This window comes from Syngnathoides biaculeatus, chromosome 4, assembly GCF_019802595.1.
Source record: "Syngnathoides biaculeatus isolate LvHL_M chromosome 4, ASM1980259v1, whole genome shotgun sequence".
Taxonomy (NCBI): Eukaryota; Metazoa; Chordata; class Actinopteri; order Syngnathiformes; family Syngnathidae; genus Syngnathoides; species Syngnathoides biaculeatus.
Genome location: NC_084643.1, coordinates 34829137 through 34849563, shown reverse-complemented (window position 1 = coordinate 34849563; position 20427 = coordinate 34829137). Strand labels below are relative to the sequence as shown.

General features: G+C 40.8%; 1 protein-coding gene across 3 annotated transcripts in view; it reads left to right on the top strand.

Annotated features, from left to right (window-relative positions):
* Positions 1 to 20427, top strand: part of fras1 (Fraser extracellular matrix complex subunit 1) — a 211252-nt gene that overhangs the window by 152492 nt on the left and 38333 nt on the right. For 2 of the 3 annotated variants that reach the window (XM_061816627.1, XM_061816625.1), the window contains 10 exons: positions 351 to 604; positions 853 to 1004; positions 8807 to 8969; positions 9440 to 9572; positions 12862 to 13049; positions 14007 to 14160; positions 16460 to 16726; positions 17756 to 17944; positions 18014 to 18133; positions 18895 to 19074. In XM_061816627.1, coding sequence (XP_061672611.1) covers positions 351 to 604; positions 853 to 1004; positions 8807 to 8969; positions 9440 to 9572; positions 12862 to 13049; positions 14007 to 14160; positions 16460 to 16726; positions 17756 to 17944; positions 18014 to 18133; positions 18895 to 19074 — 1800 coding nt within the window. The remainder of the gene's footprint in view (positions 1 to 350; positions 605 to 852; positions 1005 to 8806; positions 8970 to 9439; positions 9573 to 12861; positions 13050 to 14006; positions 14161 to 16459; positions 16727 to 17755; positions 17945 to 18013; positions 18134 to 18894; positions 19075 to 20427) is intronic. The other variant, XM_061816626.1, reaches the window with a different exon arrangement.

Sequence of the window (20427 nt, the reverse complement as noted above, 5' to 3'; positions counted from 1 at the left end):
CAGTGCTTTGCTACCACCTTGTTGCATATTGGTGACAAAAAAAGAACTAAAGTATGGTGGAGTTGAGAAGCCTAATTTAGACAAAAGTAGTGCTTTGGCAGCAATCATTGCGTATTAATGCCAAGGAATTATGTTGAAATTAGTTGCACTGCATAATTTTGACAAAAGTAATGCTTTAATACCATCTTTTGGCATATATAGGCAATTGCAGACTTTTTGGATGGGCATCAATTACTTACTATGCCTAAAAAAAAATCAACTTTAGTGTAAAGAGGTATTTGTACAGTACTTGTTTACTTCCCACCACTGCAAGCAGGACGTGCTCACCCCCACTTTGTCCCCTCAATCAGGCGACAGCTTCACTTTCTCCGACATCACCCATAACGGCATCCTCTACCGCCATGCCAGCCTTTCCCACCGCGATGACACCTTCACCATCTCGGTCAGCGATGGCATTTCCATGGCAACCGTCGCTGTCCAAGTGGCCGTGCTGGGCAGCAGAGCCGGTGGAGATGGGCCCCAGCGGGACCCCGCCGCCGCCCTTTCCCTGGAGGTGGGCAAGAGGAGCAGCACGGTCATCAGCCGCTCCCATCTGGCCTACACAGTGAGTCATTACTTGAAAACTAATCCTGTGAATATATTAACATCCTATATTCTGCCTAATGAATTATCCAAATTGTACTTGTTTCATCACACAAATTTGGCTTAAAATGTATTTTTATGTAATGTGTTAGAATGTTTTACATCAAAATATGAATAATGATGAAAATTAAATGAAATATGTATTTTCAAATCAAATGAAAACTGTTAGTCAGCATTTAAGTGATTTCTTCACCTTTTAATTATTTGTAGGACGACTCATCGCCGGATGAGCAGATCCACATCCAACTGGTGTCGGTGCCGATGTACGGCATCTTGACGAGGACCCAAGACCAGAGGGAGCCACAGCAACTGAGGGAATATTCCACTTTTTCTATGGACGACATCAACCGCGGGGGCATCAGGTGGGCTTCAAATAGGAACATACAGTAGTACGTATTGTACAATGATATCGAGATGGAGTAAATGATAGTGAAGGATAAAATTCACTCCAATTACCATGCAATGTGATACAATAAGATTCATTTAATTTGTGATGCATTACAATACAGTGCAGTAGTATTGATTCGTTTGTCTCCAATTATGTTATGATACTAATGACTCCAATTACAATTCTGCACACACCAGTTATAATACAATGAGAATCACACAAATGATTCTATACATTCCAGAGACATTAAGATTCACTCCAACTACAATACAATGCTCCATTGGTGATGTCATTTGATGAATTCCAATTACAACTCACTTTCCAATTGTGAAATAATATGATTCACTATAGTAATATGATGTGATTTACTCCCACAAAATTATTATTCACTCCAATTCCTATAAAATACAATTGCGTAATGCTACAACTATGATACAATATTATTCACTCCATTGATGATATGACTACAATTACAAGTCACACTGTATGAAAATAAATTAATGTATTCATTTTCCATTCGCCTTATCCTCACGAAAGTCGTGGGGGTTAGCCTGCTTCCCTGCTTTGAGGCACAGTTTAAAATGGACGGTCTCTCGGGAAGATTTCCGGTCAACTACGCTCACCACTACCGACTTGGACATTAAAGATGTATCATCCAATGAAATAAAAAATAAAAAAAAAAGATCAACATGTATCATATTTTCTCGAAAATAATGTGCAAATTTTTCCAAAAATATTTTCAAAAAGTTAATACAGCGCATTATATTTAGGTATGGATTAAAAATGAAAAATACAATCACATTGTTTATGTGTATACAGGTACATAGTGGTAAAAAAATAAAAAAAGCTATACATATACATTTCAATATGATATTTGGTGTCTTATGTTACACATTTATATCTATTGCGGTAATGTGCGCCCCCAATCTGAACTCTATGACCTCCTCGGAGAGCTTGCATTTTACGATCGTAAGCGTAGCATGCTTGTTGCTATACTGCACCAAAGATCAGAAACGAGTGCCCGTGAGTTTGTTTTAACTTAAACCAAGACTAAAAATGTCGACTACAACGGCTAGTTGTGCAGCTGCTTTTAAAAGAAATGTGTCATCACTCGTGCCGAGACGCCGCCAACCCGGAAGTAGCGTGGCAGTCCGAAACAACGCTAGCTCGCCTCAATGGCTTCAGGTGGGTATACTGTGGAAACAACATAAGCTCAAACTACGTAATACGAGTGTCATGGACACATTCAAAAATAATGGGAGAGCGCACACAATTGAAATTGTCACTTTTTCTTTTAATGTGTGCATTACCCTTGTTTCTACGTAGTTTGAGCTCACGTTGTTTTGATAGCCACCTGACACCATAGCTTTCCTATGGTGTCATGCACTGTGGAACCAAAATTTGGGATTAAAAAAATGTTTCCCTACAAACGCGATGGATGGCACAGAGGGTTAGGGTTGTTGACATCTGTGGGAGCAAAATAGGATCACGATTCATGAATTCAGGATGCACCAGAACTGGACCAAGTCACCAAAGGTAGCTACGATGGATATTTTTCAGTATTTTGAAGTCTTGGCCAAGTAATGTAGAGGATAAACTGTACTATACACAAACATTTTATGCACAAATATTTAATGCAAAAAATCAGTCAAACAGTGTTAAAATTTTATTTAAGACTGTAATATGTTTTATCAACAGTATAAATAAAATGTGATGCCATCATAGAGCATTTATTTTAGTTGGTTGAGGACTTCTGTTCAGGACAAGCGTGTCCTGAGCACATGAGCACATGCATAATGATTATTAATGATTGTTGTACAGACAGTTTTTGAAAAACAATACAAGTACAAACCTAACAAAATATAGATACAGATAATTCCCAATATTTTGAGCATATGGGTAGCAGTAAATTGGTGGTGCGAATTGTACATTGGTAGAAGGGTTTTCCAGATTTTTTAGGTCAACATTGGGGGTGTGCACTATACTTCAGGACGCATTATACTCGAGAAATTATGGTGCATGTTACCAGGCGTTGGCAAACGTTTTGGCTCAGTGGCCACATTGACTTTTAAAATTTGTCCGCTGGGCCAGGTCACAACCACATGCTGATATATGAAAAATAAACAACAACAACAACAAGATTATGCAACTGTTGAACTAGCAAAGCTCTGTGTGATTTTAGGCGGGGCGAAGCACTTACTTACATGGCATCAGCTATGCAGCGTGTTAAACTCGTTCACAGTCAACAGAGAAGTTGAAAGTTCTCAATTTTCATTGTAAATATTATTTAAGATAACTTTTGTAAATCCTTCAGTGAGACAGTCATTAACCTTCATGACCGATTTATGATCGCACACATTAGGTTGACCCACAATGCACTGCACCCTGAACACAGCATTAACACTGTATTATTTACTGTATGTGTATGTTAAAAAAGTAACAGCAAAAAATGTACTTTTTACAAAGGTGGTGGAAATGTTCACAAAAGAAGCAGAGTAGAAACAGAACTTTCAAAGTCAACTCAATGTATCACTGGACCTTACTCCCGGTGGAACCAGTGGACATTACAGCACAATCTGGTGGAACCAATTCTGTACCAAATCTTTAGCGGGTCGTATTGAAATGGTCTGCAGCCCGGATATGGCCGTTCGGCTGTAGTTTTCTATCATGTTACGCTGCAATTATGTTAAAGTTATGATTCCATATGATTCTTAAATGATGTGATTTGATTCACTCCAATTACGATTCACCATGAATTGAATCAAATCCTATCCAATTACAAACAGTATGATTTACCATAATACTGATATGATACAATTCATTCCCACTAATCACGATATGATATGATCCACTCCAATTATGAAGTAATACGATCAACGCCAATAGCGATATTCATTCTCACGATGATGCGATTCACATTACAATATGAAATGGTTCACTCCAATTGCAATTTTGATATGACTCACTCAATTACGATGCAATACATTTTGCTTCATTTATATATAGAAGAGGCACGGTGGGTCAGCTGGTAAAGCGTTGGCCTCACAGTTCTGAGGTCCTGGGTTCGATCCCAGACCCACCTGTGTGGAGTTTGCGTGTTCTCCCCATGCCTGTGTGGGTTTTCTCCGGGCACTCCGGTTTCCTCCCACATCGCCAAAAACATGCAACATTAATTGGACACTCTAAATTGCCCCTAGGTGTGATTGTGAGTGTGGCTGTTAGTCTCCATGTGCCCTGTGATTGGCTGGCAATCAGTTCAGGGTGTACCCCGCCCCCTGCCCGTTGACAGCTGGGATAGACTCCAGCACTCCTTGTGACCCTTGTGAGGATAAGTAGCGAAGAAAAAGAATGGATGACTGGTTTAGAGCATCTGCCTCACAGTTCGGGGTTCAACTCGGAGTCTCTCTCTCAAATTGGAGACTCTCAATTTCCCTTAAGTGTGATTGTGAGTGTGAGCAGTTGTTTGTTTCTATGTGCCCTGTGATTGGCTGGCAACCAGTTCAGAGTGTCCCCCGCCTCCTGCCTGGAGATAGCTTGGATTGGCTCCAGTACTCCTGCCACCCTTGTGAAGCTAACCGTCTTAAGATAATGGATGGATGGATAGATGGATATAGAAAATGATTTATTCCAATTAGGGCAGGTTTCACTTTAATTACAATGATACAAGGCAATCGAATTACAATATGGAATGAGTCATTCCACACAAATTAAAAGAAAAAAAAAAAGGAACACCAAAGGACTTTGTTGCGATCAACAGGATTAGTTGATGATGCCTTGAGGCAAGATCGTGTGTTTTTACCAAAGAAAAAGTTGTCCGATCTGTCTGGATATAAAAAGTTAGGTGAACTTCATCAAAATAAAAGCTTTGCGAGTTCAGCCAGTGGCGGTCTACGCATCAGCGAAACGAAAGCCCACAGATTGTGTTTGTTTTCTTTCATCTGACGCTTTTTCATCTTCTCGTGAGACCATTGCTTGTGAACAATGAAAAGTAATCTCCCATTTCTGATCACTGACTGTTTACATACACATCAATAGTTTGAGCCTACCTTACAAGCCTGCAGGACATCCTCGTGAGACGACATCAACAACAATTGCATGAGTTTGGATGCGTGGCTCATAAAAACAAAAGTAGCTAATTGTTTTATGAGTATTAACATTGGATTAGAGAAAATAGCACCGGTATGGATTTAACGCTCTTGTTGCTTTGAAGGCATTCAAACGTTGTGTTGTCGTTAAGACACAATTAATCAGATTACAGGAGTACAATTGAAAACACAACTGTGAATCAGTGAGTGGATCAGTTTGTAGAGTTTAACCTTTTATGTTCCAGCCAAGTCAGTTAAATAGTCATACACAACGACATACACAATCAATGCAAGTCACAAAAATTACCTTGAGGTACAATATGATCCAAATTCATACTTTCTCCATTTACGATGAAGTCACAATAGAATTTACACCAATTACAATCAGATTAAATTTGCAACAATTACGTGGTAACATGATTAACTAGGATTGTGATGAGATGTGCTACAAGCCGTTTTAATATACTTGTGGAATGAATTGCTCAATTAAAGTGCAATATGAGTCATGCCAGTTGTGGCATGATCCATGTTGATATGAGTCACTCCATTTACAATACTATTTAATCCAAATACGATTAGAGGAGGGTATCGTAACCAAATATCAGATTCAAGTAAGAGTGTGTTCCTTGATAATAATATCATTTAAGACAATATAAAAACTAGTCCTCGGAATTATTTGAATAAGAACTAGATTTTTTTTTTAAATCGGAGCATAATTTTCAAATAAATCAAAAATAACTAGGATATGCATGTGAGAATTCAGATACTCTTAAACCCCTTTGCGATAAGTGAAAATCTGCTACATAGAAGTACTGATATTAATGGTTTTTTTTAAAACTTGAAATTGTTTTAGGGTCCTCAAACAGTTTAAAACAATATGGACACATTTAGACAGAATATATTGAGAGAGTCCAGCAACGCTTGTTTGGATAAGCGGCTAAGAAAATGGATGGATATTGATGGACAGAGCTCGACCAATGGATAAAAAATGGCAAGAATATCAAAATTAATACCACATGTAGTACACAAAAAATAAGGTTTGCATCCTAAAGAAACTCCCTGTACTATCAATTGCATTAAGTGGTTTAAAAAATAATAATAATACACGTCATCTATCCATCTTCAAGGGTCACAGGAATGCTGGAGCTCATTCCAGATGCATAATAATTTAAAAAAAAAAAGCAAAGTGAAACGTGGTTTTAGAGGGCTTTACTAATTATATTGCTGAACAATATCACTTAATCTAACACATAAAGAGAAAAATATTTATAAAATAACATTAAGGCAAATTCTTTTTTTTTCCACTTAGTAAACAGCAGAATAGGCTCACGAGGCAGAAATTACTAAAACAGGAAGGAGGCTGCCGTGTATATAAAAAATGTACACACCCCAGTTGAAATGGCAGATTGTTGTGATTGAAAAGAATTTATCCCAGGCTAAATTGTTTTCAAATGTTTTCCACCATTAATGTGGCCTACAATTTGTATCTGTTTAAGAGGGGAGATGAAAATACGGTAAATGAATAATATTTATAATGTTGTTTGTGACTCACTTTGATCTTTAGTTGCATAATATGATTGGGTACTTGGAAAGATGACACTGTCACAGGCAAAACATGTATCCATCCATTTTCTGAGCTACTTATCCTCACGAGGGTCGCGGGATTGCTACAGCCTATCCCAGCAGTCATCAGGCAGGAGGCGGGGTAACCCTGACGGTTAATCAGCCAGTCACAGGGCACATCGAAAAAACCATTCACACTCACAATCACATCAATTTAGAGACTTTAATGAATGCATGTTTTTGGGATGTGAGAAGATGCTGGAGTGGCCGGACAAAAACCCACGGAGGCCCGGGGAGAACATGCGAACTCCACACACGTGGGGCTGGGATTTGAACCCTCGTCCTCAGAACTATGAGGCTGTTGCTCCACCCTGCCACCACATGGAAAACAATCAAATATTTTATCTTCATAAGGAGAGCTGTGCTGCATTTTTTTTCTCCTTCGCAGTTGAACAGAGTTGAAAGCGGCGTGTGCGTACACACAACAGAGGCAGTGGGTTACATGGACATAAAAAAGTAGTGACACTAGCAATAAAAGGAGACAGGTTAATTGTATTGACAATACAAAAATAAAAAAAAACAACCTTAGGTGCCAGTGTGAGAGAATGAGCGAATTGTCTCCAAAACAGGCCAGATCATTTCCAGACAGAAGAAAATGTGTAAAATATTTTTGCTGAAAACGTAGTAACAACCCGCCTTGTGACTCAGTGCCAACTACTCCAAAGTCAGCTGGGATAGCCTCCTGCCCCCCGTGACCCAGAGCAGGCTAAGCAATATAGAAATGGATGGATTGGTTGCTAACAGCCAAATAAAAACTAAGTGGTGATTTTGAACAATTTTGCAATAATAATGCAAGCAAAGTCTTGATAAACACCAATTGGTAATGTACTACTAAGTGCAAAGATTCCCTGCTTAATTTGCCTGTCATTTTTGTTTCACATATTACAAAAATATGCATAGATTTTAATAACTTTAATTCAATTTGTCTTTGCTTTTGTCTGTATTGTGTATGTATGTGTATTACGCCTTTCTAGATGTCTGAACCTGGTTTAAGACAAACATATGAAGAGACTGTACAGTATGTGCAATGTTCAAAACCCATACTCCTTTCAAGAGGATTGTATAGGAAAACAAGCTATTATTAAAATAAAGCGCAGCAATTGCAGTCGTAATTTATCCGTGTTCTGTTTGGGACTATGATTATAAATAGGTTAATTAGATGGGAAAAGATGACACACTGTGCGGACCCCTAATGGGACAAACCAAAAGGAAAAGAAAAAGAAGTTTGTGTTGCGAGTAAATAATATCCAAAGCAGTCTGAAGAATCACAAATGATGCTTTTATATTGTAGGGATAAAATTATTTTTAAACATACAGTATGCCAATCCTATGGTTGTGGTAATGCTTGAAATCAAATGATTTTCCTAAAAGGGGTAAGGAATCTTCATTATCAGAACTGGGCACTCTAAGTCAAATAAATGATCAAATAAGACGAAAGGTTTTTTTTCTTTAACTGACCCGTTTTGTCTGCTATTGCTTGTTATGGTCAAACTTCTTATATTTTGCAAAGACCTCAAGTCACTGCCAGTCTTGACGTCATACAAAACTATGGTATGCCATTGTCATGCTGTACCTTTTCAAAAAAGGCTGCAACCAAATTGTGCTGGTGCAACTTTGTCATTTGGTCGTGCGAGTGTTAGCCAGTGGAAAAGTTAGTGTAGATGTCTGCAGTCATCAAAATCAATTCAGCATTAGCCAACAGTTGTACCTTGGTGGTCTTGTTTGTCCAGAAGAGTTTGTTTATCATTGTTGAAATTGTCCCCCTGATATGACAATATACAGTGATCCCTCGCTTCACCACGGTTCACTTTAAGATGCCTCACTATTACACCGATCCGTGTGTGTGTGCGTGCATGTGTGTACATTTTTTTTTTTTTGTGCGGACTTATTTTTCCCCACATCATAGGAATCCACGTTGTGTTCTCTTTCCTGATTTGCTGGGGAAACCCCGCATCGTGTTCTGAGTCCCGAGATTTAAAGGAATTCTACCTTGAATTTCATCCATAACGTGTTGAAACAATAAGTTATGATAAGAATGTCAGTGATGTTCCCCTCAATGTCATCTTAGGTACATCACGTCATTGGAGATGGGCAACCAACCCGTTACAGATATCTTCCACTTTGTCGTCTATGACGGCGACAACAATCGCCTTGACAACCAGATGTGCACCATCACCATCACCGCCAATGCCAGACAGCCACCTGCTGTCACCGTGCGCAGTGGAATTAAGGTGAGCAAGCACATTTCAAAACTTGTTTTACGACCATTTTTTTTACCAATTCTTTTGGCTGTGTTACAGCTTGTTGCAGTTGTTGCCTCAAGCAATTCATTTCTTTTTTTAAACACCGTTAAATGTACGGCCAGGATGGTGGAGCAACTGGTTTGAGCTTTTACCTCAGTTCTGAGTACCGGGGTTCAAATCCCAGCCCCGCCTATGTGGAGTTTACATGTTCTGCATGTGTTTTTTTGTGCTGGCACTCCAGTTTCCTCCCACATCCCAAAAACATGCAACATTAATTGGAGATTCAAAATTGCCCCTAGGTGTGATTAAGACTACAGCTTTCTCTATCTGCTCTGCAATTGGCTGGCAATCAATTCCCCCGCTTCCTGCCCGATGATAGCTGGAATAGGATAAGCGTCTCAGAAAATGTACGGATGGATGTTAAATATACTTTTTTTCAACTGTGGTTTCTGGTGTAGGTCCAGGAGGGTGGTCGTGTACAGCTGTCAACCAATCACATCATCATATCTGACCTAGACACGCCCGGGAAGAACCTACTGGTCTGGCTCGTCAGCCCCCCCAAGTACGGATTCATTGAAAACACCAAGCAAGGTGAGGCTTCCCTTAATTCTCCACACCTTGATCTCAGTTGTGCTGTCATCCATTATTGTGAAATGATTCACTCCAATTACATTATGATCAACTCCAAAAATGATATGATTCACTAGAATTAGATATCCATCCATTTTCTATCACGCGAGGGTCGCAGGAGTGCTCGAGCCTATCCCAGCTGTCATCCAGCAGGAGGCAGGGTACACCGTCGCACTCACAATCACACCTAGGGGCAATTTAGAGTCTCCAATGAATGCATGTTTTTGGGATGTGGGGGAAAACCGGAGTGTCCGGGAAAAAAACCCACACAGGCACGGGGAGAACATGCAAACTCCATCCAGGCGGGGCTGGGATTTCAACCGCATCAGGAACATATTGAAAACAAAATTTGAACTAGTTCATTTTCAAAACTAGTGAGGCTCGTTATGCCCCTGGTAGGGGTGAACAGGTCCTAGGTGAGATACCAGACAAAGTATGGTTCATAGAGCCCTGATGATTATAAATATAAATGGAACTAGGTTTCCCTTGCCTGAACATGGGTCTCCTTCCACCTACAACAGAACTGTGCCCATGGCCTGGGTCATCACACTCCTCAGCTTCCCTGGAAGTTCTCTTCAGGAATTCTGGAGAATGAGGGTCTGTCAAGGAAAGTCGACTCTTGCATTCAGGAGGAGCAGTGTGGTTTTCGTTGTGGCTGTGGGACAGTGAAACTGTTTTACATCCTCAGCAGGTTCTTTCAGTGTTCATGGGAGTTAGCCATGTGTTTTGTGGCCTTGGAAAAGGTGTTCAACTGTGTCCCTGAAAGCAGTTCTGTGGTGGGTGCTCTGTTATTATGCGGTACTAGAACTCTTGATATGGGCAGTTCAGTCCCTTTACGACCAGGATCAGAGTTTCGTCTGCATTGCCGGCATCATGTCAGATTCATTTCCAGTGAGAATCGGACTCCTTCAAGGCTGCCCTTTGTCCCTGATTCTGTTGAATACCTCAATGGACAGGATTTCTCAATGTAGCTGAGATGTTGAGGGTGGTCCAGTTGGGTGACATCAGCATTAGGTCTCTGCTTTTAGCAGATCATTTGATGGTTGGGGAAAGGGAAGTCTGGGCTTCCCTGCTTCAGGTGCTGCCCTAACATCCCAACTTCAGATAAGTTGAAGAAAATTGATGGATGAATGTCAAATCCTTCCCCTCGTTCTCAGTGGTTGAGTCTGTGCTAGAAAATACATTGCCATTTGTATTTGAAGTAGGTATTTTTGGCTCATTTGGTCATTTTAAATGATCCTTCCAATGTTTTGAAAATTCATCCCCTATAGCCATTTTTTCAAAGAATGAAATGTGGTAGGCATGTCTACCACCGAAAAAGTCTCAATAAGCTAATCACGAAAAGACACAAGATATCTATATTTTAGATAGATAGATATTTTGCTATTAAGTAGCCATTTTAGAGAGAAGTTGATCATTTTCAGGCGTTGTTCAAATTTTTTTTTAAAGTTCAACCTCCCAAAGCCAGTTTAAGTTAGCAACATAAAATTTGTGAGACGTGTCTATCAAGAAGCTACTCCTGAAAACACACACAAAGTCTTGCATTTTGCTTTGAAGCAGCATTTGAGGGAGAATTTAGTTTTTCCACTGTGTGGTCAGTGCATGGCAGCAAAGTTTGCCTTGGTATTATTCAATCATTCCACTTTACAATACGTTAGATCTCCAGTTTCCCCCTATCCCTGTTGGCTTCCGTTAACGCCACTGTGGTCCTGATTGAGATTCAGGTCAGCTTCCTCTTCCGATATGAGACTCGCTCACCTTCTCAGAGTCAAATGATGATGGAAATGTGACATGACGAGTTGCCAATGAACGTCATCTTGTGTCAAAACAAGTCACCGACACCTCGCCGATTTTGCTTTTCCGCCAAGTGAAGTATGAAGGTTGCCATCATTCCAGCTGTCAGATGCCTAGATCGATTCTGGGACGGGAGTATCTGATAAATGTGTGCTTACTCAGCAGCCTGTTATCTCTTACCTTAGCCGGCCCAAGGCATAAACTAACAGCAGAGGGCCCCGAACAATCAACAGAGCCTGGAGTACTATTTTTATTATTTTTTTTTTAATTTAGAGTAGTATTGAGAAAGAACAGTGTCACCTTGTTTATGGTACCTCCATTTGTTTACATCATTATTTGTGTATTATATTTTGTGAGTCCTAATGCACATTTTTTTTCCACCAAGGTTCTTATATTATTATTATTACACTCTTTCACAGTAAATTTCCTCAATGTTCATGATAAAATTCTCAACATAAAAACATTATACCTATGTGGCTCGTCTTTCAACATTTGTAGACCGATTTAAAGCTTTCCAACTGTCAGATGACGAAAGTACTGGTATGGGCTGAGTGAAATGGGCAAATTATGGCTGTTTTCTGTTAGTGTTTTATTTACAGGTTTGTTTTGGCAGCTAGCAAATAAATTGTGTCGTAAATATAGAAGGTTAATGTTCAATTTACTGCCAGCAAGCCAGCCAATCTAGACAGACATCAGTTTTCTTCTACATTTGTCGACTGAGTCAAGCCACTCCAACTTTCACAATTTTCTTTTCCGGATTTCAATTAATTCCAAAGCATTTTAGTTCAGAGTCAGCTTTTCAGCATTCACACACCATTTTTACAGATATTGCATTTTTTGAAGTCATCTTTAATTAGATCTAAATTATTGTATTTGTTGTTACCCTTTTTTGTTGTTCTTGCACTTCACCATATTTTGCACATTGTTTTTTTTTTTTCGAGCCAAAAATAATGCACAGTGAACAAGTTTACATTTGTTAGTTGTTGTAGGTCCTAGATGATAGTCGGTATCACACTTAGTGCGATATTGCTCAGAATGTTGTGTTAACCTCTGTCTGCTCTTGTAAAGGGTAGTTTCATTTTTCATTTTTATTCATTTCTAAAATCAGCACCCCTTTATAAGGTTTATAATTGTCTATAGATGCCACGAGAAACTCATTTTCTGTTGGAGATGGCTTTTTCCAGACTAATAGAAGTTCCTCGCTTCAGTTCAATGCAGTTTCTTGGCCCCAAGTTGCGACAAAATGGAGCAAACCGGTACATCTTATGAGACAGGGCTCTTTCCGTTTTAGATAATAACAAATAATGGATGATAAGTTACCCAAAACGTTCACAAATATCTGTGAATTTGGGAATGGCTAATTGTGAATATGCCCAGAAATACTTGACTCATGAGATTCCTTTAACAGGATATTCAACAACTTACTAGCAGTCCCCCTGTGTACGATTTTGCTTAGCAGGTGGATCAGTGGGAGGTTCGGAGGCTGTCACGCCTGAGATACCGTTCTCCGTGGAGGACCTGATGTCGGACCACATTTTCTATGTGCAGCGCAGAGGCCAGCCAGCACAACAAGACACCTTCAGCTTCTATGTCAGCGATGGAAATAGCCAGACAGAGGCCTTCAATGTCAACATCGACATCCAGGTGAGGCTGGCCGTAAAGTTTAGTTTAAGACATGCTCATATTCAATCTGTATTTAGAGTTTGACTCCACTGTGTTCTTATCTGGCACGGCTGGAAAGCATTGGCCTCACAGTTCTGTGGACCCGAGTTAAATCCCGGCCCCGCCTGTGTGGAGTTTGCATGTTCTCCCCCTGCCTGCGTGGGTTTTCTCTGGGCACGCCGGCTTCCTCCAACATTCCAAAAACATGCATTAATTGGACACTCTAAATTGCCCCTAGGTGTGATTGTGAGTGCCACTTATTTTCTGTATCTATGTGCCCTGCGATTGGCTGGCAACCAGCTCAGGGTGGACCCTGCCTCCTGCCCATTGACTGCTGGGATAGGCTCCAGCACTTATCTTATCATATCTTCCACTCAAAAACTCATCTCAAGTCCAAAGCAATGCATCTTCAAAAATATGCTCGTCATTACAATGGTTTAAAAAGCAGAATTTCACAGAAAGGTGGGCGAGAGCCTCATCAATGATTACTGGTTGGAAAAATGGGGTGACAAATACATTTGTCCGTTGGAGTAAAAAAGTTGAAAAAATATTATTGTCCACGGCATGAATGACTTGAGGAAATCTCAAAACTCCCCCCATTTTTTTTTTTTTTACACGTGTACCAAATGTATGGCCCCATTATGGTACTTTTTTATACAAAATCTGTTTAGTGGGATGGAATGTGCCTGTGAACCATACACTACAGGGTATGTTCAATTCCCTGGTATCCCAAATGAAGTTAGATGGAGCCACTCAGTGATTTCAGTGGTGACAAATGTTTACGCCTTGGCGCGGGTGCCTTCATTCATTCACGTTGTCAAGTGTGACCTTACCGCTTGACGTGCGAATGATCACAGGCCGTCGGCCCTGCTGATGAACGCGACGTCCGAGCCGTCCAGATGAATTAATGTGGTCCCCTCTCTCACTCTCACTCGACAGGGTAAGCAGCAGAGTGAGCCTCTGGTATCAGTGAGCAGCATCCATGTGGAGGAAAACTCCGGAGTTGTGGTCACCAATGCATCGCTCAGCGTCCTGGACCAGGACACGCCGCAGAATGAGATTCTGTTCACCGTCATACGGAAGCCATCCTATGGTCAGCGCCACAACATATTGGATGCTGATGGGGTTCCAATAATTGCTATTGCTATGGCATGTTGAAATTGGTGAATTTTTCCAAAATAGGCGTTTTCGACCGCCCGTGAAGCTTGTTTCACATGAGATTTGGTAGGCATGTCTACCATGAATAGAGAGACCAAAAAAAAGCCTCAGGAAACCATGCCAGAAAAGACCCTGAAGTTTGATCATTTTACAGTGGTTGTTTACTCCGATTAGATTTATAGTTTTGATTTAGAATGAGAGTTTCTGAATTTTGACCCCTGCACCCAGTTTTTCGAAGCAATATGGAATTTGATAGTCATGTCTACCCTGAATAGAACCACACAAAAAGACTCATCAATCCATTTGGTAAAAGACCCAGAAATGCTGCCATTTGGATGTGAAACAGCGATTTTAAAATCATTTTCAGTGGTTGGTTGAGTTTTTGAAAACATATCCCCTGCCAATTTTACTTAGCATTGCAAATTTGGCAAGTTTCGATGCTGTGTCATGAGTGCGACTCCAAAAAAAGAAGTCCTACAAAGCCATGACATTTTGATTTAAAACAGCTGTTTCAAGATCCTTTTCCATTCGCTTTTGAAAATTAAGGCTCAGTTTCCCTTCACAACGTGGAATGTCAAATGTCTATCATAACAAAATCGAGCCCATGCCCAAAAAGACAGAGGGATTCTACCATTTTGGTATGAACATGCTATTTTCAGGTCTCTGGCTATTTACAATCACAAATACTGATTGATTTTGTTAGGCCTTGATACAGGATTGTGCTATGCATTTAGCACTGACAGATAAAATATTTGATGTTGGACTTGGGTGACATGGTGGACGACTAGCCCATCTGCCTCACAGTTCTGAGGACGTGGGTTCAAATCTTGGCCCCCCTGGGTGGAGTTTGCATGTTTTCTGTGGTACTCCCATTTCCGCTCATATTACAAAAACATACATGGTAGGGTAACTGAAGACTCTAAATTGTGCATACGTGTGAATATGAGTTTGAATGATTGTTTATTTGTGCCCTGTGATTGGCTGCCTACCAGTTCATGATGTACCTCGCTTCTCACCCAGAGTCAGCTGGGATAGGTTCAAGCACACTCGCGACACTAGTGAGGATAAGCAATACGGAAAATAGATTGATGGCTTGATGGATCGATGTTGGACCCGTACCTTTACTTGTATAAACATACACACACACACCTCAGTGTGCTGTGAATCTTCAACAATGTGGATGGTAAATGACTGGGGTACCGCAAAGCAAGAAACATACAGAGAATTTAATATAACGCATCCGTTGCAAGTTGACTGCAGCCATTTCTCAAACACACACACACAGAAATGCACAAGCACACACAAATACACACCCCCACACACTCAAATTAGCTGCCCTCTAAACACTATATTTTCACAGCAAAATTGTCCCTTCAATCCCGCCTGCCACAGCAGGACTGGGGAAAACAAAGTGCTCACCCAAAATAAAGAAAAACACAGCAATACAAGTCGGAACGAAGTGCATCTGCGTCTTTTCACATAGAAAACAACAAAAAAGGACATTGCATCAATTTTCACACAGAGACACGGAATTTTGAAGTCAGATACACAGGTATATCTTAAATGATATTGTTGTAGGAGAGTTCATTGCATTTCAGCAATACAAGTCAAAAGCTGAAACCGTTAACTTATACTGATTCATTCAGCACAAGAAAATGCATTTTGGAAGGAGAATTCATACCTCATTTCCATGTTAAAATATTCTCGATGGTTTATTGTGTAACATTCTGATTTCTTGGAAATGGTAAAATGTGTTAGTCCATTAGCTGTAAGCTAAGACCATCAAAATATATCATCATGAAACATTATTTTGACAATAATATATGACATCATGGAATGGCCAGCATGGTGACCGACTGATTAGCTCATTTGTCTCACAGTTCTGAGGACCAGGGTTCAAATCCTGAGCCTGCCTGTGTGGAGTTTGCGCATTCTCCCAGTGCCTGCGTTGCTTTTCTCCCACATCCCGAAAACATGCATGGTAGCATAGGTTAATTGAGGACACTACATTGCCTGTAGCTGTGAATGTAAGAGTGAATGGTTGTTGGTTTATCTGTCACCTATGATTGGCTGGCGACCAGTTCAGGGTGTATCCCGCCTCTCGCCTGAAGATACCTGGCCCGCCCACAACCCTAGTCAGGATAAGCGGTAGAGAAAATGAATGGATCATGAATTATTTTTCTAATAGCAACAAGTGAAAGTTATGCCAAAAACCTTTCTTTTTACCCCTTCAGGGAAACTCCGCCGGCGTCAGTTCTACTCACAACCACTGGAGAGTGGCCGCATCCTCTCTCAGGGATCTACCTTCACCTACCAGGATGTCCTGGATCGCCTGCTGGTCTACACACCCGAGATGGTCAGCGGAGGCGTAGACGAGTTGGTGTTCAGCGTCACCGATGGCATCCACACGCAATCCACCGGCCGGCTGCGCTTCACCATGGACATCACCCGCAGTGAGGGGCCACGCATGACCGTCAACAGAGGTCTGCAGCTGCCAGCTGGTGAGGCGACCCTGAGAAACTTTGAAAATAATAATGCCTGGCAGGAGATTTGGTGGATTTATCGATCATATCAACCATTCACAAAACGTCTCAAGGACTCCTGCCTGAAATTTAACTACAGGTTGGTCATTTTGGTTTGAATTGGCCATTTTGTGAGGACATACTCAAGGACTAACAACTTGGGAAGTTAGAAAAAATTAGTACCTGACATTAGATTCACCGATTATGAAATGTGAGACCCACGTCTGCCAGAGCACATATGAAAATGTCCCAAAGACACAAACCCCAAATGCAAAAAGGAATTGGACAACTTTGGTTCAAGCAGACATTATTGGAATCGTTCCTTGAAAGGTTTGGAAAAATTAGCCCCTGGCACTCATTTCACCAATGAGCATGAAATTGGGTGGATGTGTCTATCTTCTCAAGATGCACAAAAAAGTCTTAAGGACCCATGCTCGAAATTGAACAAGAAGTCAACCATTTCGCTATGAAGAAGGGATTTGACAGATAAATTTCAGAGTGCAAACCCTGAAAAGTAAGTAGTGAGCCCCCGTTTTGCCCCAATTTCTCTGATCGAGATATTTTGTGGGCATGTCTTTCTTACCAGAATACAGGAAAGTCTAGAGGAACCATGCAAAAAATCCAACAGGAAGTCAGCCATTATGTATGAAGCAATTGTTTTGAGCCATTTTCACGCACCGTACCCTGGAAAATTGTAGGGGGAAAAAAAACATCAGCTTTACCGATTGATACCAAATTGAGCAGACATTGATAATAACAGGGCACAAAAAAGCCTCACTAATCCATGGCTGAATTTCAATAGGAAGTCAGCCATTTAGGTTCAAAGCAGCCATTTTGGTGGCAGAATTCTGATAAACTCCTGCTAGGGTATTCTCCCAAATTCAGGTGACCCATGCTAAATCTTGAAGCTTTTGCTTTACACCATCTTAGGTGGGCGTAGCATGTCATTCAGTCTGGATGATAATTTCAAGGAGTCACCATCAAAAGTGTTTATTCAATTTCCTGCAGGTTCTTCGTCCAAGATCACTGAGCAGAACTTAAAGGCGACTGACATGGATTCTGACAGTCTGAAGCTGCGATACATCATGACAAAAGACCCTCCGAGCGGCAAAGTCCAGCTGAGTAGTGCCAGAGGCTTTGAGAAAGTTTCTGTCAAGGGACCTGTACGTAGTTTCACACAAGAGGATGTCAACAAAGGTGAGTTAAAAAGCTTGATGGATTTTTTTTTTAGAATTACTATCAACATTTTGATGTTTTGTGTTGCAGGTCTTGTACGGTACAACCACGAGAAAGGTGAGAAGGGAGGCAGCCAGTCATTTAAGTTCAACCTGGTGGATCCAGAAGGCAACAAACTCATCGACCAGTCCTTCTTTGTCAGTGTGCTCGGTAAGTTCAGATTTCCTCTTTTCTCCCCTCTAGTTGCTGGAAGTGATTGCTGCTTATAGTTAGTTCTGTGCTGACATTCTTCCTTTGGTGCTTGTGTCATATCACTTCCTGTCACATCGCCTCACTGTGGCTTTTTAACTGCGTCTTGCGTCTTTGTTGGCACGCATCTTCTCTGCTTATGTGCAGCTTGTATTAGTCCACATTTATCTTCTCCCTCTGACTTCTTTCCTATTAACTCAAACTCAGTAGGGCCTCCCAGTGGGGGATCGTTTGAAAATTCATTCCAAAAGCCAATATACTGCAGGAATCTGCAAAAAAGTCTCAAGAAGCCATCCCCGAAACAACACAGAAAGTCAGCCGTTTTTCTTTACACCTGCCATTTCCTGGTCATTTTGGCAAGTTTAGCCAATCACCTCCTCCCCCCCAAAAAAATGTCTTGGCAATGTTGTCCAGATTTATTTGATTTCATTTTAGCATCATAAAATTTGGTTGGTATGTTAACACAGGTAGACCCACAAAAAGTCTCAATAACCCATTTCAGAAAAGACAGGAAGTCTGCAACTTTGGTTTGAAGGAGTCATTTTTCAATCATTTGCTTTTTCCAGCTGACCTTTAAATTGTTGGAAACTATCCCTCCAAAGACAGTTTGACTTTGTAGCATACCATTTGGAAGGCATGTCTATTATGAGGATGCAAGTTATGTTCATGACAATAAAGATAATTCTTTGTCATTTTCCTCCTCTTTCCATCCCACCACACAGAGGACCGACTGCCACCATCGGTGGTGGTCAATAAAGGCCTGGTCCTGGATGAGAACTCAGTGAAGAAACTGACCACGCTCCAGCTGTCAGCCAGTGACCAGGACAGCGAACCTGGCGAGCTGCTCTACCGCATCACCAAGCAGAGCAGCCTCGGACACCTGGAGCATACCGCCAACCCTGGTAGGTTCAATAGTCATCCATAAATAAAAAAATGTGAAAAATTTAACATTGCATTTAAATTTGACTTCCTCTTCCCTGGTTTTATTGAGTCTGACATTTAAATTTATCATTTTTAAAAAAAATTAAATTTAAAGTCCTCTGATTTTTGGAGATTTAGATTAGATTAGATTAGATTAGATTAGATTACATTAGATTACATTAGATTACATTAGATTTCTTCAAAAAATATTTCTTCAAAAAGGGTTATTGTGGATTAATGGACATTTCCAAATAAAAATGGAAATGCACTTCTATTCCTATCACAAGGCTGATTTTAATAGTTAGTTCTCCTGCCAGAAAGTATACAGGCTGTGTCCTGGTGGTTGAAATAAACCTAAAATAAAAACTGAAAGTAAATACAAAGTGCAAGATGTCATTATAAAATTGCCTGGTGGGAGAATCCTTTATATTTTAAGTTCTTCACTTAAGTAATTGCATTCAAAAACTGAATTCAGAGATCTCCTCTTCGGCCAATCAACGCCCATCTGGAAAGTCAAATCTTCTAACCAGCTACAGTATTTTAACCTTCAGACCACCTTTTCCTAACTTTTGTGGAATCCATCATGCGGTCAAAAAGCGATAAGAAGGGTCTTCCTTTTGAAAATAGGAAAAGGTATTTGATGTGACTAAATTGTCTTTCTTCCCCCACACCCCCCAACAGATAATTGTCCAGGAATTGAACTCCATGCCTGACGCTTGAGTGACACCTAGGGGTAGAAATAGCACACATCACTTCCTGATACAGACAGTACTGTTTCAAATCAGTTGAGTGGGTTGACATTCTTCTGCTGGGGGACTTCAATGCTCATGAGGGCATTGACAGTGGAACATGTAAGGGCATGATCAGGAGGAATGCCCCCCATCACAATCCAGGTGATGTTCTGTTATTGGACTTCTGTGCTCACCACAGATTCTCGATATCAAAAACCATGTTCAAGCACAAGGGTGTCCATATGTGCACTAAGCAAGAGGACAGTCTAGGTCCGCATTCATCGATTGACTTTGTGATCGTGTCACTGGACTCGCAGCTGCATTTCTTGGACACCCTGTTGAAGAGTGGGGCGGAGGTGGCTACTTACCACCATCTGGTGGTGAGTTGGCTCCAATGGTGGAGAAACATGCCTGTCCAACATGGCAAGCCCAAACGTATTGTGATGGTCTGCTGGAATTGTCGATCAGAATTCCCTGTCAGATGAAGTTTCACTTCCCACCTCCAGCAGAACTTCACCCACATTTCGATGGAGGCGTGGCACATTGAGTCCGAGTGGCCCATGTTCCACTCCTCTATTGCCAAGGCAGATGACAGGAGGTGTG